The sequence below is a fragment of the Phyllobates terribilis genome, unplaced genomic scaffold (genome assembly GCF_046119375.1).
Source record: "Phyllobates terribilis strain yellow unplaced genomic scaffold, ASM4611937v1 Scaffold_9__5_contigs__length_417890890, whole genome shotgun sequence".
Taxonomy (NCBI): Eukaryota; Metazoa; Chordata; class Amphibia; order Anura; family Dendrobatidae; genus Phyllobates; species Phyllobates terribilis.
In genome coordinates this window covers 410,533,785-410,553,926 of record NW_027362769.1, presented here as the reverse complement: position 1 = coordinate 410,553,926, position 20,142 = coordinate 410,533,785, and the positions used below count along the sequence as shown (strand labels likewise).

Genomic DNA, 20,142 nt, shown 5'->3' with positions numbered 1-20,142 from the left:
GAAACGTCAGATGCAACGTCTGCAGGTGAAACGTCAGATGCAACGTCTGCAGGTGAAACGTCAGATGCAACGTCTGCAGGTGAAACGTCAAATGCAACGTCTGCAGGTGAAACGTCAGATGCAACGTCTGCAGCTGAAACGTCAGATGCAACGTCTGCAGCTGAAACGTCAGATGCAACGTCTGCAGGTGAAACGTCAGATGCAACGTCTGCAGGTGAAACGTCAGATGCAACGTCTGCAGGTGAAACGTCAGATGCAATGTCTGCAGTTGTAGAGGCGTCCAATAGAGTTCGGCAAATTCTTCCATGTGGGAAAAGTAGAAATCTCAGCACCTTTCCCGGCTTGAGCGTCTTCTTCCCTTTAGATTATTTTTCGTTCCAGAGATTTTATATATATAACAAAAATGCAACAACTTTTAGAACTTTGCACGAATGACATTTTGTTTTTGGACCGGGCAGAAGCCGCGCACGGAAAGAGATTAGAGTCTTACACATCGCAAAGAACGAGACCTGAGAAACAAGAGTAGGTTCAAGAAAACAGAGATTCCGTCCACAAAGAGACAAAGACACTTCGGCCATCGCCTTCGGGTGAGAATCTTTTCACAACTTTGTGTTTGGAAGGTAACTTACTATTGATACAGATCACAAGTGATCGGTCACAAAAAAGGAGGTGAGGAAACTGCAGAAATATAACCAGAGGTGTTTACAGCAGGCTCATTATCAGTCAAGGGCATGAGGAGAAGACATAAGACCCCTGAAAGACAAAGAAACAATGTAACAATGTTCCATGTAGTCCTGAAGCAAAAGAAGATGTTCTGATCCGTATTTTTCTAAACGTTTTCTCTGCACATGATTTTTTAAACAAGTTCATCCTGGAGGACGGAGCACCGACTTTTTCTTCAGTCACTGTCACATGGAGTTACATTGTTCCTTTGTCTTCTCTTCATGCCCTTGATTGATAATGCGCCTGCTGTAAACGCCTCTGTGTAATTATATTTCTGCAGTATATGAAGACAAAGAAACAATGTAAGCAAAGGAACGTGGAAGAAGTTTTAAACGGAATCTGTTATCAGGTTTTTCCAATGTAATCTGAGAGCAGCACGATGTCGGGGCAGAGACCCTGATTCCAGCGATGAGTCACTTACTTGGCTGCTTGCTGCAGTTTTCTCAGCATGAGATTATCACTAGAGAAATGGTAAACCTGCTGCTCTGTATCCTCCATATTCATAAACTCTGTGTAACCCTGTCCACACTACTGATTAGCAGCTTTCTGCCTATGCATAGTGCACACCGGAAGCTGCCAATCAGCATTGTGGGCGGGGCTAAACAGAGCTCAGCATTCAGAGCTCTGCTAGTTCTGCAGCAAATAAAAAAGAGATTTTACCAATACTGCAGCAAGCTGCCTAGTAAGTGATACATCACTGGAATCAGGGTCTCTACCCCGACACCATACTGCTTTCAGATGGGAGAGCAAAAACTTCCTGACAGAATATACTCTACTACAGATGTGGATGTACAGGAAGTGATAAGAGCCTTGCAAAATACCAACCCCAAAAATATCTTCCTAGGTCACCTCGTCCGTGTGTGATCAGCCTCCTGCACGGGGTGCGCTGCCGCTTACAGGATCTCACATCCTAGCACCTACTTGTACTGCCCCAAATAACATATCCACCGAGGCTGCAGGTGCAGCGACTGTCAGCGGCCTGGTGATGATGGACACTGTTGTCACATGTGCACTGCGGCCTATCTGCTCCGTCTGACGACACTGACATCTGACAGAGGTGACGGCTGCAGCCGAGGCTCCGAGTCTCCTGCACAGACACAGCAGACGACAATACGGACGACACACGACGCTCACACGTTACCTCCAGATTTATTTCTCCACTGTGATCCAGAGTATAATACAAAGCACGTCATGTATGATACGAGCAGAACTGATAACAGCAGCTGGCTGATGGTTTCCACACAGTAAGTCAAGAAGAAAATCACTGCAAATGATATGAACAGAAGCATCAAAATACCAAGGGCGACGCCAACAGAGCCGCACCGTCTACTGCGCCTGATGATCCCGCTGCTGAGCTATTCCCCTTCCATGCTTTACACTGCAGCGCTACTTGTTAAGATATGATACAAGCTCTGCATGAAACCAGGGGAGACAATTGTCATCACAGAAAGATTATAAAGAAAAGATTCTGATTACTGACCAAGAAAATGGGGTCTTTATAAAGGGAAGGAGCCGAGAAAAGCCACAATAATCAGAATGATCATTGCGAACAGCATTTACAATTCTGACTTTATAAATTGCTATAAAGCCACAGGACAAAGTATGTGCACCCCCTGTAACGTTTGTACTGTACGTGGACATATCAGTATTTGATCTTCAATTGTGCAGAATATCTTCTTGGAGTAGGAGGAGGTCCTGACTCTTGAGTTCTCCAGTAGGGTCTCCCTGGACTATGGTGGTCTCCTTCTGCCACCCCTCATCTAGGGGCGAGCTCCTTCTATAACCATCATCCCCTGTACTGTGACCCCAGAAATGATGGCAGCTTCTTGTAGGATGAAGTTTTAGCTTCATAGAGACATTTTCCAGCATCTTGTGTTCTGCTAAACTAATTGGACATAGGTGGTCTTCTCTTGTAAACCCTATTTAAATATTATGTGTATCACCCTATCTAATGGTCACCTCCTGCACTGTGACCTCAGTAGTGGTGAGAGCTTAGACTAGAAGGTCATAATGGCTTCTAACATTACAGCATCTTGAGTGCTCCGGAAGGTCTTCCTGGACAGTTGTGATCTTCTCTTGTAAACCCCATGTAAATATTACGTGTACCTCACTCTCTAATGGTCACCTCCTGCACTGTGACCTCAGTAGTGGTGAGAGCTTACAGTAGAAGGTCATAATGGCTTCTAACATTACAGCATCTTGAGTGCTCCGGATGGTCTTCCTGGACAGTTGTGATCTTCTCTTGTAAACCCCATGTAAATATTATGTTTACCCCACTCTCTAATGGTCACCTCCTGCACTGTGACCTCAGTGGTGGTGAGAGCTTACAGTAGAAGATCATTATGGCTTCTAACATTACAGCATCTTGAGTGCTCCGGATGGTCTTCCTGGACAGTTGTGATCTTCTCTTGTAAACCCCATGTAAATATTATGTGTACCTCACTCTCTAATGGTCACCTCCTGCACTGTGACCTCAGTAGCGGTGAGAGCTTACAGTAGAAGGTCATTATGGCTTCTAACATTACAGCATCTTGAGTGCTCCGGATGGTATTCCTGGACAGTTGTGATCTTCTCTTGTATACCCCATGTAAATATTACGTGTACCACACTCTCTAATGGTCACCTCCTGCACTGTGACCTCAGTAGCGGTGAGAGCTTACAGTAGAAGGTCATTATGGCTTCTAACATTACAGCATCTTGAGTGCTCCGGATGGTCTTCCTGGACAGTTGTGATCTTCTCTTGTAAACCCCATGTAAATATTACGTGTACCTCACTCTCTAATGGTCACCTCCTGCACTGTGACCTCAGTGGTGGTGAGAGCTTACAGTAGAAGATCATTATGGCTTCTAACATTACAGCATCTTGAGTGCTCCGGATGGTCTTCCTGGACAGTTGTGATCTTCTCTTGTAAACCCCATGTAAATATTACGTGTACCTCACTCTCTAATGGTCACCTCCTGCACTGTGACCTCAGTGGTGGTGAGAGCTTACAGTAGAAGATCATTATGGCTTCTAACATTACAGCATCTTGAGTGCTCCGGATGGTCTTCCTGGACAGTTGTGATCTTCTCTTGTAAACCCCATGTAAATATTACGTGTACCTCACTCTCTAATGGTCACCTCCTGCACTGTGACCTCAGTGGTGGTGAGAGCTTACAGTAGAAGATCATTATGGCTTCTAACATTACAGCATCTTGAGTGCTCCGGATGGTCTTCCTGGACAGTTGTGATCTTCTCTTGTAAACCCCATGTAAATATTACGTGTACCTCACTCTCTAATGGTCACCTCCTGCACTGTGACCTCAGTGGTGGTGAGAGCTTACAGTAGAAGATCATTATGGCTTCTAACATTACAGCATCTTGAGTGCTCCGGATGGTCTTCCTGGACAGTTGTGATCTTCTCTTGTAAACCCCATGTAAATATTACGTGTACCTCACTCTCTAATGGTCACCTCCTGCACTGTGGTATGGTGAGAGCGGCATGCAGGAGGAGGTCATGCATCTCGATGTCTTTATACGTCTCCCTCCAGACATATCGGCATCTAAAAGAGTCAGAGATCTGTGCATCCAGGTCCGGTAATAAGGCAAATGTCACCAACACAAGGCGATGAGATAGGAAGAACGTGCTTCCTCAAAGGTCCTCATCATCTGATCTGTTGAAATGGAGTTTAATCCATCAGAGGGGGCACTTACTTTTATTCATAGATTTAATTTATGTATCTGGGAATTCAGTTTTACTCTTTTCGTTACTCATATCCCAATTGTTCTTCTGCGTGTCAGACGAACTGACACCGATAGAGCCACAAACGGTAGAAACAGATAAGCATTACATTAGGTGCACTTGCTTTTTCAAGTTACAATAAAACAAAAAGGACCCGCACACCTTTAGTATTACATTTATGCAAAGGTGCACAAATACACGATGTAGTTAATATACTAACATATACATGGTGCGACTAATGAATACATAAACTCCACCAATACTGTACACGTATGATACGTAAGGTTCTTGGTTAAAAAAAAAAAGTTATCAAAAAGTGTGAAATCTTATGACCACGACAAGGTGACCTCCACATATTGATGATCTCTAACTCCAATAGTTCACCTCTCCATGTGCTCAGACCGGCCTCTGAAATGGGGTAGAGAAAGCTCGTAATGAAACCATTTTGGGAAAGACCGGTGGATAATGGTGAACATCCCCCAATGCCAGCTACAAAAAACAAAAAGGCTGGTCACAAGGAGGAGTCATCCATATGAGGTCAACTTTGTTGTGATTGGAGGCTTTTATACTTTTTTTGATACTACGTCATTCATGTTTTTTTACTTTTTCATGTGTTCAGTTTTATGTTAATCACTTTGTTTTACCCAGAATAACTTTTTTTTTCCTATAGAGGCATCTGTCACCTTCCACCTCGTATAGTTGGTCAATAATAGGACCACTGTTCCCCTACAGAATAAAACATAGACGCTTCTCCTTTTCCTGTTTTTGTTCCATGTCTCTCCTGTGTGCGAATTCCAGCAAGAACCTTTTCCGGTTAATTCTCTCACTGATGGCGTCGCGTTCCTCCAGCATCTGGAACTCCACATCTTTAATGATCTCCTGAAGACACTTTAGGATGGTCTCATGTTTCCCCCGGGTCTTCCTGCTGTCTTCAACTGTGTAGTTTTCCAGAGAGAACATGTTCTTCGCTCCCATCGTTCGGAACGACTCCTTAACTTCTGACAGGTTCTTACTAAGCTCATGGGTCAGAACCACAGTCGGGAAGAGTCCTAGGAGAGAAGTAGAATTAGTCACCTCTACTGTACCAGACATACGAGGAGTCTCCACGTCCCACCATATCTATGGAGAAGACTCCAACACAAGGGCTGTAATGTGCAGAGTATGTACAAAGCAGAAGAGAAGAGCTAAAAAGCACACGAGAAACCACAACCAACATCCACTACACAACATATACGAGCCACATACATATTCTAATCATGTGCGAGACACAAACATACACAAGTAAAAGTCATAAATATATAAATGCGCAAAATGCACACATTATATATATATATATATATATATATATATATATATATATATATATATATATATATATATATATATATATATATATAGATATACATTAGATGGTGGCCCGATTCTAACGCATCGGGTATTCTAGAATATGTATGTGTGGCGCCCTGCTGTGCATTGGTGCCACAGAACCCAGAAGGGTGCATGGATGGACTTCTCCACAAGAGGCCCTCGCACATTCACACACCTCCACCCTGCCACCTCAGACCAGCAGAGGGAGCCCGTTAGGGATACATATAGGGAGGGTGGAGCCAGGCAGCTAGTGAGTTAGTTAGTTAGTCTCTCAGACACAGAGAGGGACAGAGCTCAGAGATGAGCAGAGAGCGTGCTGACGCTAAGAGAGCAGCGAAGAGGCAGCAAGCTGGCTGCTGTGCTTAGGCAAGCCAAGGCCTACAGCACGTGTGAAGGCCTAGTGAGGGCCCTGAGTGGGCTGAAGGCGAGAGGAGAAGGAAGAAGTAGCGAGGGGGCAGAGGAGCATACCAGGCTCACCCCAAGATATATATACCGGACACCGGGTCCGCGCCTACAGGGACCCTTCATACCCAGTAGGAACCACCGGAATCCCTGGAGGACTACAGGTCCCAGGTTTGCGAAATGCTGACCTCAGTACCAGGGCTAGGAGTCACGGAGGCCCCAGCGTCCAGGGAGAGTGATCTCCAAGAAAAAGCCCTATCACCAGGTCAGCAGGCGCAAGGGAGAGAGAGAGACAGTAACCAAGCTAGGCCTAGTTCCAGGCAGGCCAGAAGCTTAGCGAGTAAAACAACGGATCAGGAGGCCCTATACCCGCTCACTGGGGAGAGTCCAAAAGTGCGCCCTTCACCCGGAGTACCCTGGACCTTGCCTGCATCGTCACCAGTAAAGGTACTGAAGCTTACCCCCGTGTGAGTGCCCGTCTTTCCTCCGGGACCGTCCTGCAGTCTCTCCCCTGCACCACCATCCATTACACCCCACGCTGCCCTGGAGCTAGCTCTACCTGTGGAGAGCCACACCATCCCTGCTGCCGTAACACCAGCTCCAGAGAACTGCTCCGCAGCGGCAGCACTCCTTAGCTGCATTCCACAGGTGGCGTCACAAACACTTTAAATCCCTTATAAATATTCCCCTTTTTACTGACCGCCCTGGGTCATGGACCGGGCCAGCTACCGTGATAATCCCCAGCAACTAGAGGCCCGGCTGCCGAGTACACCACAGCCCAGGGGGTGCGTCATATGCGGTCGACCGGGCGCAATCAGCAGAGCGGTGTTTAAATTTGGCGCCAATATGGTGCCAATATCGTGCCTGCGGCAGCGACCAATCAGCAAACCGTGTTAGGACCGGAGAGCGTGTTTAAATTTGCCGCCAAAATAAAAAATTATTATCCTTTTATTGGTTAAATAAATAAATATATTAAATAAAACATATGGGGTCCCCCCTTCACAATATTTTTGAAAACCAGCCAAGGTAAAGCAGAATTATCGAGATTTGGCGCATCCATTAGATGCTCCAGCGTTGATCCGGCAGCTCTGATGAGAGTTGCTGTCACTACCTGGCGCCAATAAATAGCGGTCACTTTACTGCTATTCACAGTCACCAGAACTGCATTTTGGGAGCGTGGACTTCAATGGAACTTCGTGGGAACATTTTTGATAATAAATTGGTGAACAAGGGACAGTGTCGGGGAGTCTTTATTCAAGTAAAGTGTTTGTTTTTTTCTGAGTCTGTGTGTTTTTATTTTTTATTAGTGAGCTAGTATTGGATGTGTCTGATAGTCGCCTCTCCATTACTAACCCCTGGGCTTTAACCCAGCTGACATCCACCCCCAAAAATATTACCCTGATTGCCATCGCATCAGGGCAATCGGGAAAAGCAGGGCAAAACGCCCAAATTGGCGCATCTCCATTGCTCCATTTCTGGGGTGGCTGCAAGTTTGCATTTTTAGGCTGGGAAGGGCCCAATAACCATGGAGCTTCCTAGCCTAATAATATCAGCCCGCTGCTGTCTGCTTTACCTTTGTTGGTTATCAAAAATGCAGGGGACCCCACGTCATTTTTTAAAATTGTTTATTTATTGGTTCTGATAGACATGGCTATGGCATTACCGTGTATGGCAGGCAATCCGCACATGTTTAGTAGCTGTCTAACAGTCACAAAACCTGCGGGGCGGGGACTCCAGCATGGCGCTCGAACACCCGCGATGCTCAATGGAATAACGAGCGAGCGTAGCCGAGCACCCCGATGCTCGATTGAGTATCGATCAGTGGTGAGCACACTCACTCATCACTAGTCCGTACATTTACATTGATACTAAATTTCCTTTTTCGTTCTTTTTTTGAGGTGAAAAATATGACACTTTGATCACATTTTTTGTGGAATTGTGGTGACCAAAAACCCACAATTCTGACGTTCAATATATATATATTTTTTTTTCCTTTAGTTTTTACAGATCAGGTAATTAATTTTAGATTTAAATAGATCTGACTTTTCTGGACAAGTTGATACCAAATGTGTTTCTTTTGTACTTTTTTAATACTTCTTTATTGTTAACTAGGGTAAAGGGGGTGATTTGATTTTTTATGTACAGTCATGGCCAAAAGTGTTGGCACCATTGAAATTGTTCCACAAAATAAAGTATCCTCCCTCCTTTCGTCTCAGCTCCTGACAAGCTGCTGTTATAAATCTTGCTTTTATGACTCCTGTAGATTTACAATATTCGGCATCCAGCATCACAGCTCTCACTGTATGGAGCTGTGTGCTTGTTCAAATGCCCTGTTATCTCTATGTGTAAGTACACTAGTAACAGCATAGACTAGAATAAATCACTGATAGCTGAATGTGTTACAGCAGAGCTTGTGCAGAGCTTTATAGTTCTACTAATACTACAGCTCTGCTACTCACCAGAACTGTCACTCAAGGGGGAAGAGTGCCCACCCCATCAGATATTAGGATGTAAGGAGACTTTAAGGAGCCTACATAGCTCGGAGCAGCTCAAAAGACAACCTCAGAATACTCCTTAAATCCAGAATTGATAATGTGTATAGCACGTATTAAGCTCAGGATAGAGTGAGCAGTATGGACCAACAGCACTGATGCACTGAAATTGGACATGCTGGTGGGCATATGGGAAAGCAAGGACCAGAAGAGATAGATATGCTGGACAGGAACAATATTAGCCATGCAGAGGATACCAACATAGATCTTCTGGTAGCAGAGACAAAATATGTGGACAGCCCCTTCTAACAGTTGAGACAAATAGTTCTATATCGAGGTAGGAGCCAGCCTGAGTGTGCATACTGCACCCAGGAACAGCAGAGCTTAGTTGGCAGTCAGACACCTGGTTATAGCAGAGCTGAATGTGCATTCAGAACCTTGCAACAGCACAGCTGGGACAGCAGTAAGGCACCTGGTTAAAGCAGAGCTGAATGGGCAGTCAGAACCTTGGAACAGCACAGCTGGGACAGCAGTAAGGCACCTGGTTATAGCAGAGCTGAATGTGCAGTCAGAACCTTGGAACAGCGCAGCTGGGACAGCAGTAAGGCACCTGGTTATAGCAGAGCTGAATGTGCAGTCAGAACCTTGGAACAGCGCAGCTGGGACAGCAGTAAGGCACCTGGTTATAGCAGAGCTGAATGTGCAGTCAGAACCTTGGAACAGCACAGCTGGGACAGCAGTAAAGCACCTGGTTATAGCAGAGCTGAATGTGCAGTCAGAACCTTGGAACAGCGCAGCTGGGACAGCAGTAAGGCACCTGGTTATAGCAGAGCTGAATGTGCAGTCAGAACCTTGGAACAGCGCAGCTGGGACAGCAGTAAGGCACCTGGTTATAGCAGAGCTGAATGTGCAGTCAGAACCTTGGAACAGCGCAGCTGGGACAGCAGTAAGGCACCTGGTTATAGCAGAGCTGAATGTGCAGTCAGAACCTTGGAACAGATCAGCTGGGACAGCAGTAAGGCATCTGGTTATAGCAGATCTGAATGTGCAGTCAGAATCTTGGAACAGCGCAGCTGGGACAGCATTAAGGCATCTGGTTATAGCAGAGCTGAATGTGCAGTCAGAACCTTGGAACAGCACAGCTGGGACAGCAGTAAGGCACCTGGTTATAGCAGAGCTGAATGTGCAGTCAGAACCTTGGAACAGCACAGCTGGGACAGCATTAAGGCATCTGGTTATAGCAGAGCTGAATGTGCAGTCAGAACCTTGGAACAGCACAGCTGGGACAGCAGTAAGGCACCTGGTTATAGCAGAGCTGAATGTGCAGTCAGAACCTTGGAACAGCTCAGCTGGGACAGCAGTAAGGCACCTGGTTATAGCAGAGCTGAATGTGCAGTCAGAACCTTGGAACAGCTCAGCTGGGACAGCAGTAAGGCACCTGGTTATAGCAGAGCTGAATGTGCAGTCAGAACCTTGGAACAGCGCAGCTGGGACAGCAGTAAGGCACCTGGTTGAAGCTGAGCTGAATGTGTGGACAGCGGTCAGATACAGCAGAGGGATGTTTGTCAATGATACACTTGGAATAAGTTGTAGCAGAGCTAAGTGGCAATAGAGCATTAAGGACACACATACAAGCAGTGTGTGTCCCTGTGTCAATGCTCAGGTCACAAGTATCCTGTCTGAACAGTCCTAAAAGGCCCAACAAGGTGACCTCAGAGATGTGACCAGGTGACTGTAGTAATCCAATGTGCATGAATGCAGAGATAGAAGCTGCAGAAATAAAGGGGATCAGCTCTGAAGACAGAGCAGGCGAGTAACCATTTGCATTGATTGACGCGCTGTTATTGCTTAGTGAGTTGGTTGTTGTGATCATGTTGATTGGTGTATTGCTATTCATTGGTAAATTGTCATTGATTGGTGCAGTGGTAGTGATTGGTGGCCGGGGGATCAGAGGATTGGCGCTTATACAGTGACCACAGAGGACGGTACCTGTGATATTTCTGGCAGCAATAAGAATCTCTTTCATCTCATTGACATCGACAATCAGACAGTCAGCGCTAGAAGAGAAGAAGAACGTCACAGTGATTCATCTGCATAGAAATACCAGTTATTATTACCACTATTATTAATATTATTATTAATAATGATAATTATCATTATAATTTGTATATAAATTCCAATTATCACATTTATAAAGAGATGTTTGGAAAGTCTAGTTCTCCAACTTTGTTGCTTTTTTAAAAAAAAAATAGATAAGCAGCGAATATTGTAAATCATCTAGTTGCCCTGAAGAGACGTATGTAACACTCTGAGGTCTCCTAGGACTGTATCTGACCCTCTTCAAGTGTTCTATTAATGCAAACACAGCCCAAGGAAAATGTAAGTATCTGTAACGCTGGAGGGTGTGGACTCACTGTGCCATGGACCGGACTTACCCTGGAGGGGACATGACTAAGTGTCTACCAGGTCTTCTCTAGAGCCTCTGATGGTGAGGATAGGCTGGGCTGCCGATAGACGTCAGGTGCTACTCCAGGGCAGTCCCCAGTGTAGCTGGACTGCAGAATCCTGACAGTTTGTAATTAGTGATGAGCGAGCACTAAAATGCTCGGGTGCTCGATGCTCGGGTCAAGCACATTGGAATACTCGGGTGCTTGACCCGAGCAACGAGCCCAATGTTAGTCTATGGGAAACTCGAGCATTTTTCAGGCGGCTCCCCCCGGCGGTCTGCAGAGGGCATACAAATTGCCCAAATCGATGGGAAGAGTGCTCAAATGACATGGGGACAGCATGGGGAAGACCCCTGGAAGCATTTCTGACTCCCAGGTCACTGCTGTCAACAACATGGTCAGAGATATTACACCACTTTTACGGACTCACAATAAAACATAACAAAACGAAACCAAAATGGATTTTCCTGGGAACTATTGTTACACCCACGCTGCCTAAGTTCAGATAGGGGCGAGACCGGTATTACATGAATTCTTTGGAATCCTGGGGAAACCGTTACTCAGGGCGACCATAGACCATGTGCTGCAGCTTCTCTCAGGCACACGATAGATTCAGTTGCTGACCAGACACATCTGACAAGAGTCTTCATACACGGTAGAACAGTAACATTTAATGAGGCACGGCCAGTGTAATGCAAAGGTCTCTTTGAGCAACAGGCTCCAGTAATAACAGTACAGTCTCCTGTGCAGCACAGCAATACACAGTCTATTATCCGGTAGCACAGTACAGCACAGTGTTAATGCATACACAACCACAGGCTTTTCCTTCACAAGGACTCAATAGTACACAACATTCTTTATCTGGCATGGAGATGGAGGGGGGGGAGGGTGTGATGAGGCAGATAATCTCTATGATAGGATTCCTTCCAGTCCTTATCTTCCTGGCAGATACTTCACACTGTTAGCTCAGGGAGTCTAACTGACCTTTGTTTAGCTTCCTTTCTGACCTGAATTCTGTTCATTTGCCTTCTGTGAGATACAAAGCACACACCACCTTTCTCTTTGGCTCTAGTCAGACAGTAAACAACTTCCCCACAATCCCCCTGGGGCTCTGCTAAAAAACACTCCCCTTCTCCTGTGACTGTGTTAACCCCTCTAGTTGCTGGATGCTTTTAAAGCAACAGCACTACTTCTGCATGTCACACTCTGCAACAGCACTACTTCTTCATGTCACACTCTGCAACAGCACTACTTCTGCATGTCACACTCTTCCCTCCTTTTTAAATGTCGTCCTCGACATTCGTCTTAATTGGTCAATCTGACCAATTCTGAGACAGTGATGAAAGTTGGATAACTTTATATACAAATTGGCATGGTCAAATTGGTATGACGTTCATAAACATTGATAACAACCTAATCTTACGACCTTTTTCTTGTAGGACGCCTGTAAGAAATAAACAAGTAACACAATTAAAACAATCAGCATCTCTTTAGCTGGAGCTTTTCGTATGTCTGCATCCAGCTCCCTCTCTTTATGCTTTAACAGTTCATTGTTTCTAAAAAGTTTTTTAAGGAAAATCAAAGCATAAAAACAAGTCTTTCCACCAGGCAACATCTTCCATACTGCCTGTCGGTGGTGAATACCACTCAAGTGGGCTTACATGGTCCGCAGGCAGAGATACCTGTTTCCAGTTGACAGTCCTTGGCACTTGACTTGGTTCACCAAGTGTCTCAAACGTCAGCATCACGGGCCTCCTCACTTCTTGAGTCGACATCCTCCTGGTGGGTTGCTCCTCCGAGACCACGGGCGCTTCGGTCACAGAAGTTTCTTCCACTGCACTCATTTCCCGTGCTTCCTCAGATGCTCTTGGAGCTGCCTCTGTAAGTTCCTGTACTTTTGAGTCGCTTGTTTCCACACGGTCAGGTAATTCCGCTCCTTCTGAGTGTCGATCGGTCTCTGCAGGGGCCGGTGTTCGATCATCAGATCTGAATTGGACTTCATCTGTACTCCTTGGTACAAACTCTGGAGCCTCAGTACTTCGTTCACTCTCCTGAGGATGATACATCATTCTCCTTGCTCGTCCAAGAAATACAACGGTGTGTTCTTCTCCATCAGAACTTTCAAGGTCACTATCCACCTCCGGAGCTTCAGTCTGTGGTGGTACCTTAGTCGATCTCGGTTGATGTCAGTCTACTTCTAGGAAGACTTGTTGTGGTGGGAGATAATCACAGGGTAGTAGTAAATTCCGATGGACCATTCTGGTTTTCTTGTCTCCCGTTTCCAATCAGATTTCATACACTGGGCTGTCATCAGCTTTCCTCCTTACAACCACATACACCTTGTCTTCCCAGTATGAATGAAGTTTTCCTGGACCGCCTTTCTCACGTACGTTCTTGACTAGCACCCGGCTTCCCGGTGCCAATTCTGCTCTGTAACATTTTCGATCATAGTACTCCTTACTCTTGCTCTGTCCTTGCGTAACCACTTTGGACGCTATGTTGTATGCCTCTGTCATCCGTTCCTTCCATTTCCGAACATACTCTGGATACGTTCTGTAAGTCTCTGACACCGGAGTATCGAACATGATTTCGATTGCCAGTCTTGACGATCGTCCATACAATAGGAAAAAAGGGTGAATAACCCGTTGCATCGCTCTTTGTACAGTTATAGGCATGTACCACTTTTGACAGAGGACTCTTCCAGTCTTTCTTCTCATCAGCTGTTAAAGTGCGCAACATCGACAATAATGTCCGGTTAAAACGTTCCACTTGTCCATTACCCTCTGGGTGATAGGGTGTTGTGTGAGATCTCTGAATTCTACAGTACTTTCCTAGCTTGGCAAAGAGCTGGTTCTCAAATTCTCTTACTTGGTCGTAACCTCGTAGGGAATCCAAACTTCAAAACAAAATCATTGAAGATCTTCTCTGCCGCTGTTCGACCGGATTTATTGGTGGTGGCATATGCTTGAGCAAATCGAGTGAAATGGTCCATCACCACCAAGATGTATTCAAAACCACCCTTGCACGTCTCGAGATGTAGAAAGTCTATTGAGACCATCTAAAACAGATATGTAGTTTGGATGTTGCCCATGGGTGCAAGGGTTGATGTGTTGGGATGTTTAGCTTTCAGACATCCACACTCTCTGATCACGTACCTCTCAATATCTCTCTGCATATACGACCAGAAGAAACGTTCACGGATCAAATTTGTTGTCCTTTCCACTCCCAGGTGTCCCATGTTTTCATTAAGTTGTTTGAAGACCAACCTACGGAATACTCTGGGTAGTACCAAAGGCCGGTTTTGTCCTCTTTTATGATACAGGATACCGTCTCCACTGAGGTAGAGCTTCATCCATTCTTTAATTAAAACAAATACTGCTGGTGACTCATTGTCTCTCTTCCGTTTACTTGGAAACTGATTTTGGTCCACATAAAGTAGTATTCTACCAATTATCTGATCTTTCCATTGTGCTCTATGGATTTTCCCTTTTGGTAGTTGTTGAATAGACCGGGGGTGATCTTGTTCCCTCGCTTTTATGGTGGATTCCACCGTCAATGGACACCACAATGGTGTGTATTCCTCCTGATAACCTTGTACTGCTTGGGTGGTGCTCTCAATTGCTTCCAGACTGACTTCCTCCGAGCATTCTTGCATGAACTCCTCAGGCTCTAGTGGCATTCTTGGCAATCCATCAGCATCCGCATTGCATTTTCCTGGCCTGTACTTGATGCTGAAATTGAAGTCAGCTAGTTCAGCGACCCATCTCTGACCCGTTGCATTAAGTTTGGCTGTAGTGAGGACATAGGTCAAAGGGTTGATGTCAATGTATACCTCAAACTCTTTGCTGTAGTAGAGATAATCTCTAAATCATTCACAGATAGCCCATTTCATTGCCAGGGACTCCAATTTTCTAGAATGTAGATGGTAATTCTTCTCGGCGTCTGTCAACTTTCTAGAACCATAACCGATGACTCTCAATTTTCCATCTTGATGTTGATACAGGGCAGCTCCCAGTCCAACTTGCAAAGCATCACAATGAAGAACAAATGGTAGATTGAAATCAGGATATCCCAAGATGGGTGGTTTTACCAGGCAGTATATTAGTTCTTCCAATACCTCCTGGAGGTCTGCTGTCCAGAGAATTGGCTGTTGGGACAACACGGCGTTGTTTCTTTTAAGAAACCCGCGTTCTTCGTTTCTCCATGGGTGTTGTTGTCTCTGTCGTTGTCCCCAAGAGGAGGTATAGTGGGGCGGCAATCCTGGAGAAGTTCAGAATGTAAGTACAATAGTAGGAGAGGAATCCTAATATCTGCCTCAACTCCCCGACGGTAGAGGGTCGTTTGTCTTTTAAGGCCAGTACCGGAGCGATTTCTGCTGGGTCTATGGTATATCCTTCTCCGGACACAATTTTCCCTAGAAATCGAACTTACCTTTGAACAGTTCACACCTCTTTGGGGTCAACTTAACTCCGTGTTGTTGATACCGTTGTAATACGGTCCTCACGTGTTCAACATGCTTCCGAAAGGTTTTGCTGTGTACCACATTGTCATCTAAGTATGGCTGGCAGATATCGTCCCTCGATAATTCTAAACATGTCTCCATGTTCCTCTGGAATTCTTCTGGAGCTGAACTGAGCCCAAACAGTATGCGGATCCACTCATATAACCCTCACAGTGTGATGAATGCTGTCAAGGTTCTACCGAACTCTTCGACAAACCCTTGGTGGTATGCCTTACCCTGATCGAGGATAGAGAACCAGGTGCTTCCTGATAGGCTATCCAGCATATCTTGGATCTTTGGTATCGGGTGTCGATCAGGTACTGACTTTCGGTTTAGTTCCCGGTAATCACAATGTACCGTCCTTCTTCCTAACACAGACAATAGGAGAGGAATAAGACGACTTAGACTTTTGGACCCAACCTCTGTTGATTAGATCTTGTAAATACTCTTTCACTTCACGGTGTAATGATTTCGGCAGAGACATGTAACTTCTGGTTACTGGGCTCGTGTCTTTCAAATTGATTTTCAAATGCAATGACGGGATACAGCCTATATCAGAGTCATCTTTGGAGAACGTATGACACTCTTCTCTCAGCATCTGTTTTGCTACCGCTGGATCTTCAGCACACAAGTGTTCCAGGGGTACTGGGGGATCCCAGGATACCGAGGTCGGTTGCGCACTTTCCTCCCCTGGGCAACTCCTGTTCATTGGTGGGGAAACTGAATTATTATTATTTATTATTATAGCGCCATTTATTCCATGGCGCTTTACATGTGAAAAAGGGGTATACATACCAAAAACAATTACAATAATCTTGAACACAATGTGACAGCAACTGGTACAGGAGGCGCGAGGACCCTGCCCGCGAGGGCTCAACTCTACAAGGAATGGCTGAGGATACAGTAGGTGAGGGTAGATCTGGTCGTGCAGCGGTATGTTGGAGCGGTGGTTACCGCAGGTTGTAGGCTTGTCGGAAGAGGTGGGTCTTCAGGCTCCTTTTGAAGGTTTCCACGGTTGACGAGAGTAATTCACTGTAGACCCCTGGGCTGGTCTCACACTGGCTGGATATACCGTTTTAACGGTTTCGATGTGACCTAACACAGTCTTTGGATCCGGTCTAATTTTGGGTTTCGTAGTATTCATCACCTGTACTGTCACTCGAGCAAACCCACCAGTAGGAATCGTAAGCACAGCCTCACCTTGAACTAGGCCTTCCAGAAGTTCTGAGGAGTCTTTTGGCACAAACAGTCTTTTTTGGACTTTTCTTCTCAGTTCTACCCGGACTCCACCCCTCACCCCCACCATTAGGTTTGCAGGGATGATGGTTGGGCTCAAGCCTACCTTGACTTCTTTTAGGTCCATTGTATTCTGTGCTTTGTTTACTCTATGAACCACATTTTCCGCCACGGCACTGGGTATGGCGAGTGTTACGGGTCCGGGAGGTGGAACCTCTGAGCTGCAGTACAAGGGGGAAGTCCTTGTAAGGAAGCATGTAACTCCCAGGGAAGGCAGGCAGGTAGTCACAGCAAGTGACAGGGACAGTCTCTGGGTAAACGGGCAGGTGGTCACGGCAGGTGAGGGGACAGTCTCTGGGTAGACAGGCATGTGGTCACGGCAAGTGACGGGGACAGTCTCTGGGTAGACAGACAGGTAGTCACGGCAAGTGACCGGGACAGTCTCTGGGTAAACAGGCAGGTGGTCACGGCAAGTGACCAGGACAGTCTCTGGGTAGACAGGCGAGACGGATACCTGACAGGTAACTGGCGGGCGCTCCCAGGTGAGCGGGCTGACGGAGACAGCAGGTAACAGGCAGGTAACTGGTTGCCTCTCCGGGTGAGGGGGCTGACAGACGAGGCAGGAGACAGGCAGGTAACTGGTGGACGCTCCCAGGTGTGCAGTCTGGCAGACAAGGCAGGTAACAGGCAAGTAACTGGTGGACGCTCCCAGGTGAGCGGTCAGACTGATGAGGCAGGTAACAGGCAGGTAACTGAAGGACGCTCCCAGGTGAGCGGACTGGCAGACAAGGCAGGTAGCTAGTAGACGCTCCCAGGTGAGCGGTCTGGCGGACAAGGCAAGTAACAGGCTGGCAGGCAGGACGAGAAGTCAGGCTAGCAGCGGAACATGAGGGCTGAAGCACAGGTGAGACACAGTGCAAACAACATTGCTCGGGCACCTCCATTTTGGAGGAGGTGCCTTAAATATGGGAGGTCCTCCGGCAATTGGCAGGGGACTCCTTAGGACGGCGCGCGCGGTCCCTTTAAGAGAGGGGGAGCGCGCGCGCCCTAAGCACACTGCCGGGGAAGGAGCGCGTGCCGGAAGCAGCGGGGAGAGAAGCGCTGGAGGACGCCGCGCCAGAAGCGGGGAGGTGAGAGGGACGGCGTCTCTGCCTAGTGCGGGGCAGAGACGCCGATGCTACAGCGAGCGATGTGGCGATTGCATCCACCACCAGCATCCCTGACTTGTGTTTCATGATGACCTCACTGATTATATTATAACCCAGAATAGAATCCTCTTCCACGTTCTGATCACTGGCCACAAGAAAAGGTACAAAAATCTCGAAGGTGTTGCTGTTCTTCGTGGCCCTGAGTTGGAAAGTCACTTCCACCCAGCCTATGAAAGGGATTTCGGTTTAGTTGACGGCTTTACCATGGAGTTCCACTGGTCCCAAGAATTCTTTTAGTGACCAAAGGCAAGTATGTGGCAGGTAGCGCCTTCTCCATTCTTCATTTAAAAGGCTCGCTTGGGCTCCTATATCCCACAGTGCTTTTACTAGGAGTCTATCTAGCTGGCACTGTATAAAGCACCTTTCACTGATTAGACTGATGAGGCTATCTTTACTGACTGAGGAATCCTCCTCCCAGGAGTACATCGTTTGACCTCCGCTCTGGACATTAAGTAACTGATGCCCCTGTCTCCCTTGCAGCTGTTGTAGAAGGGAACACACTTGGGGATAGTACTGACGCAGCCGTTTTACCTCTTGCGCTGTTCTGGGGTTTGGTAAGATTTGGATTTGCTTCTGGGGCCTCCTCCGTGTCGCGGTTACCAATCGCTCTGCACTGGCAACGTCCCGTCTTTTAACCCAAACGACTGTGACCATTGGCATTCCTTGGCATAATGGCCTTCTTCACCACATCTTAGACAGTGGACACACACCATACTCTGATTTGATGAACAGCACACTTCACAAGCCGAGTATCTTCTGTTTTGGAACCCACTCCAGAACCAGTATCCCTCAGATCCAGGCCTGGAACTAATCAACTTTTTTACCTCAATCAACTCGGCTCGCAGTTCTCCTATTACTTCCTCCCAGTCAGCGCTGGCAGGCCTCTCTTTTGTTGGGGATTTAAGGTTCCCTCTCGGAGGTGGCACTGGAGGGTCTCCATGATGATCTTCGGACTGGCCACTGGGGGTCTCCAACTTCAGCTGACTCATTTTGGTGATTTTAGGAGCAGAGCATTTCTTTAACTTATGTTCGCTCTTTGACTCCAAACTAGCGGCCTCATTCATTTTTTCAATTAGGACTTCGTCCAGAATGCCCGGATCTTCTAGGTACTGTTTCAGCTGTAACTTAATATCTTTGCTGATTAACCCCGTTCCCAACGATCTCAAGAACTTCTGGACTAGTCCAGCATCAAACTTCTCCTCCGCTTCTATATCTCTGGATGCAAACAACAGTCTATCCTTCAGTTCAATTGCTCTGAACAAGAAACTTTGGGGTGATTAATTATTTTTCTGTGAGAGGTTAATGAGTCGGTGGAATAATTCTGAAGTACTCTCTTCTTTATAATGCCCTTTTAAAATCATCTTCAGCTGCTGCAAGGTCAGTTGACTCTTCATTTCTAGCATACTCCAGAGATTCAGTCCTGGGCTAAACGCTTTCACCACCCTCTCAATGATCTCATCTGGCTGGTAGTCTTTCTGTAAGCATGCATCAATCTGGTGCAACAAGTTCCTATAAGACAGTCTCTCTTTCTGTTCACACTCTCCAATCTGTCCCAGGATCTTGAATTCTTTCCTTATGGTGATTTGTGGTGTTTGAGAGGACTGTCTCCCTGATTTATCTAACCCGAGCAGGTTAAAGGTCCTGTCTGAGTCTATCACCCGTTCAGAGGTTTTAGTCAATTCCTCCAGGGCTGTTGTTAGGGCTTTGAACTGTTCTTTCAATTCCTGTAGTTCAGTCTGTGGATGGAGATTCCCGCTTTTGGTAATTGGTGCCGCCCCTCCATCATCCTACTTCAACCTGGTTAGAAACTTTGTTAGTTCCTGAAGGAATGTCCCCATGATGTCTTCAGCTTCTTGCTCCCCCAGCTCATCCATTTTTGCATTAATGGCAGCTAACAGTTGCCTGCGGTTGTGTGCTTTGGAAATCTGTTCTTCTGACATCTTTATGTGTTCTGCTACTGTTCTCAATTCTTCACAGGTTAACTGAAGAAGCAGCTCACTAATTCTGTCCATTTGTATTTCCACATCCATTGCTGAAGGTGAG

General features: G+C 46.4%; 1 protein-coding gene across 2 annotated transcripts in view; it reads right to left on the bottom strand.

The window, feature by feature from the left end:
- Positions 1 to 1,865: 1,865 nt before the first annotated feature.
- The window catches only part of LOC141162666 (uncharacterized), a 61,188-nt gene continuing 42,911 nt past the window's right edge, over positions 1,866 to 20,142 (bottom strand). For both annotated transcript variants that reach the window (XM_073649012.1, XM_073649011.1), the window contains 2 exons: positions 10,697 to 10,764; positions 1,866 to 5,494 (listed from right to left, as the gene is read on the bottom strand). In XM_073649012.1, the coding sequence (XP_073505113.1) occupies positions 5,172 to 5,494; positions 10,697 to 10,764 (391 nt within the window). In that variant the 3' untranslated portion in view covers positions 1,866 to 5,171. The remainder of the gene's footprint in view (positions 5,495 to 10,696; positions 10,765 to 20,142) is intronic.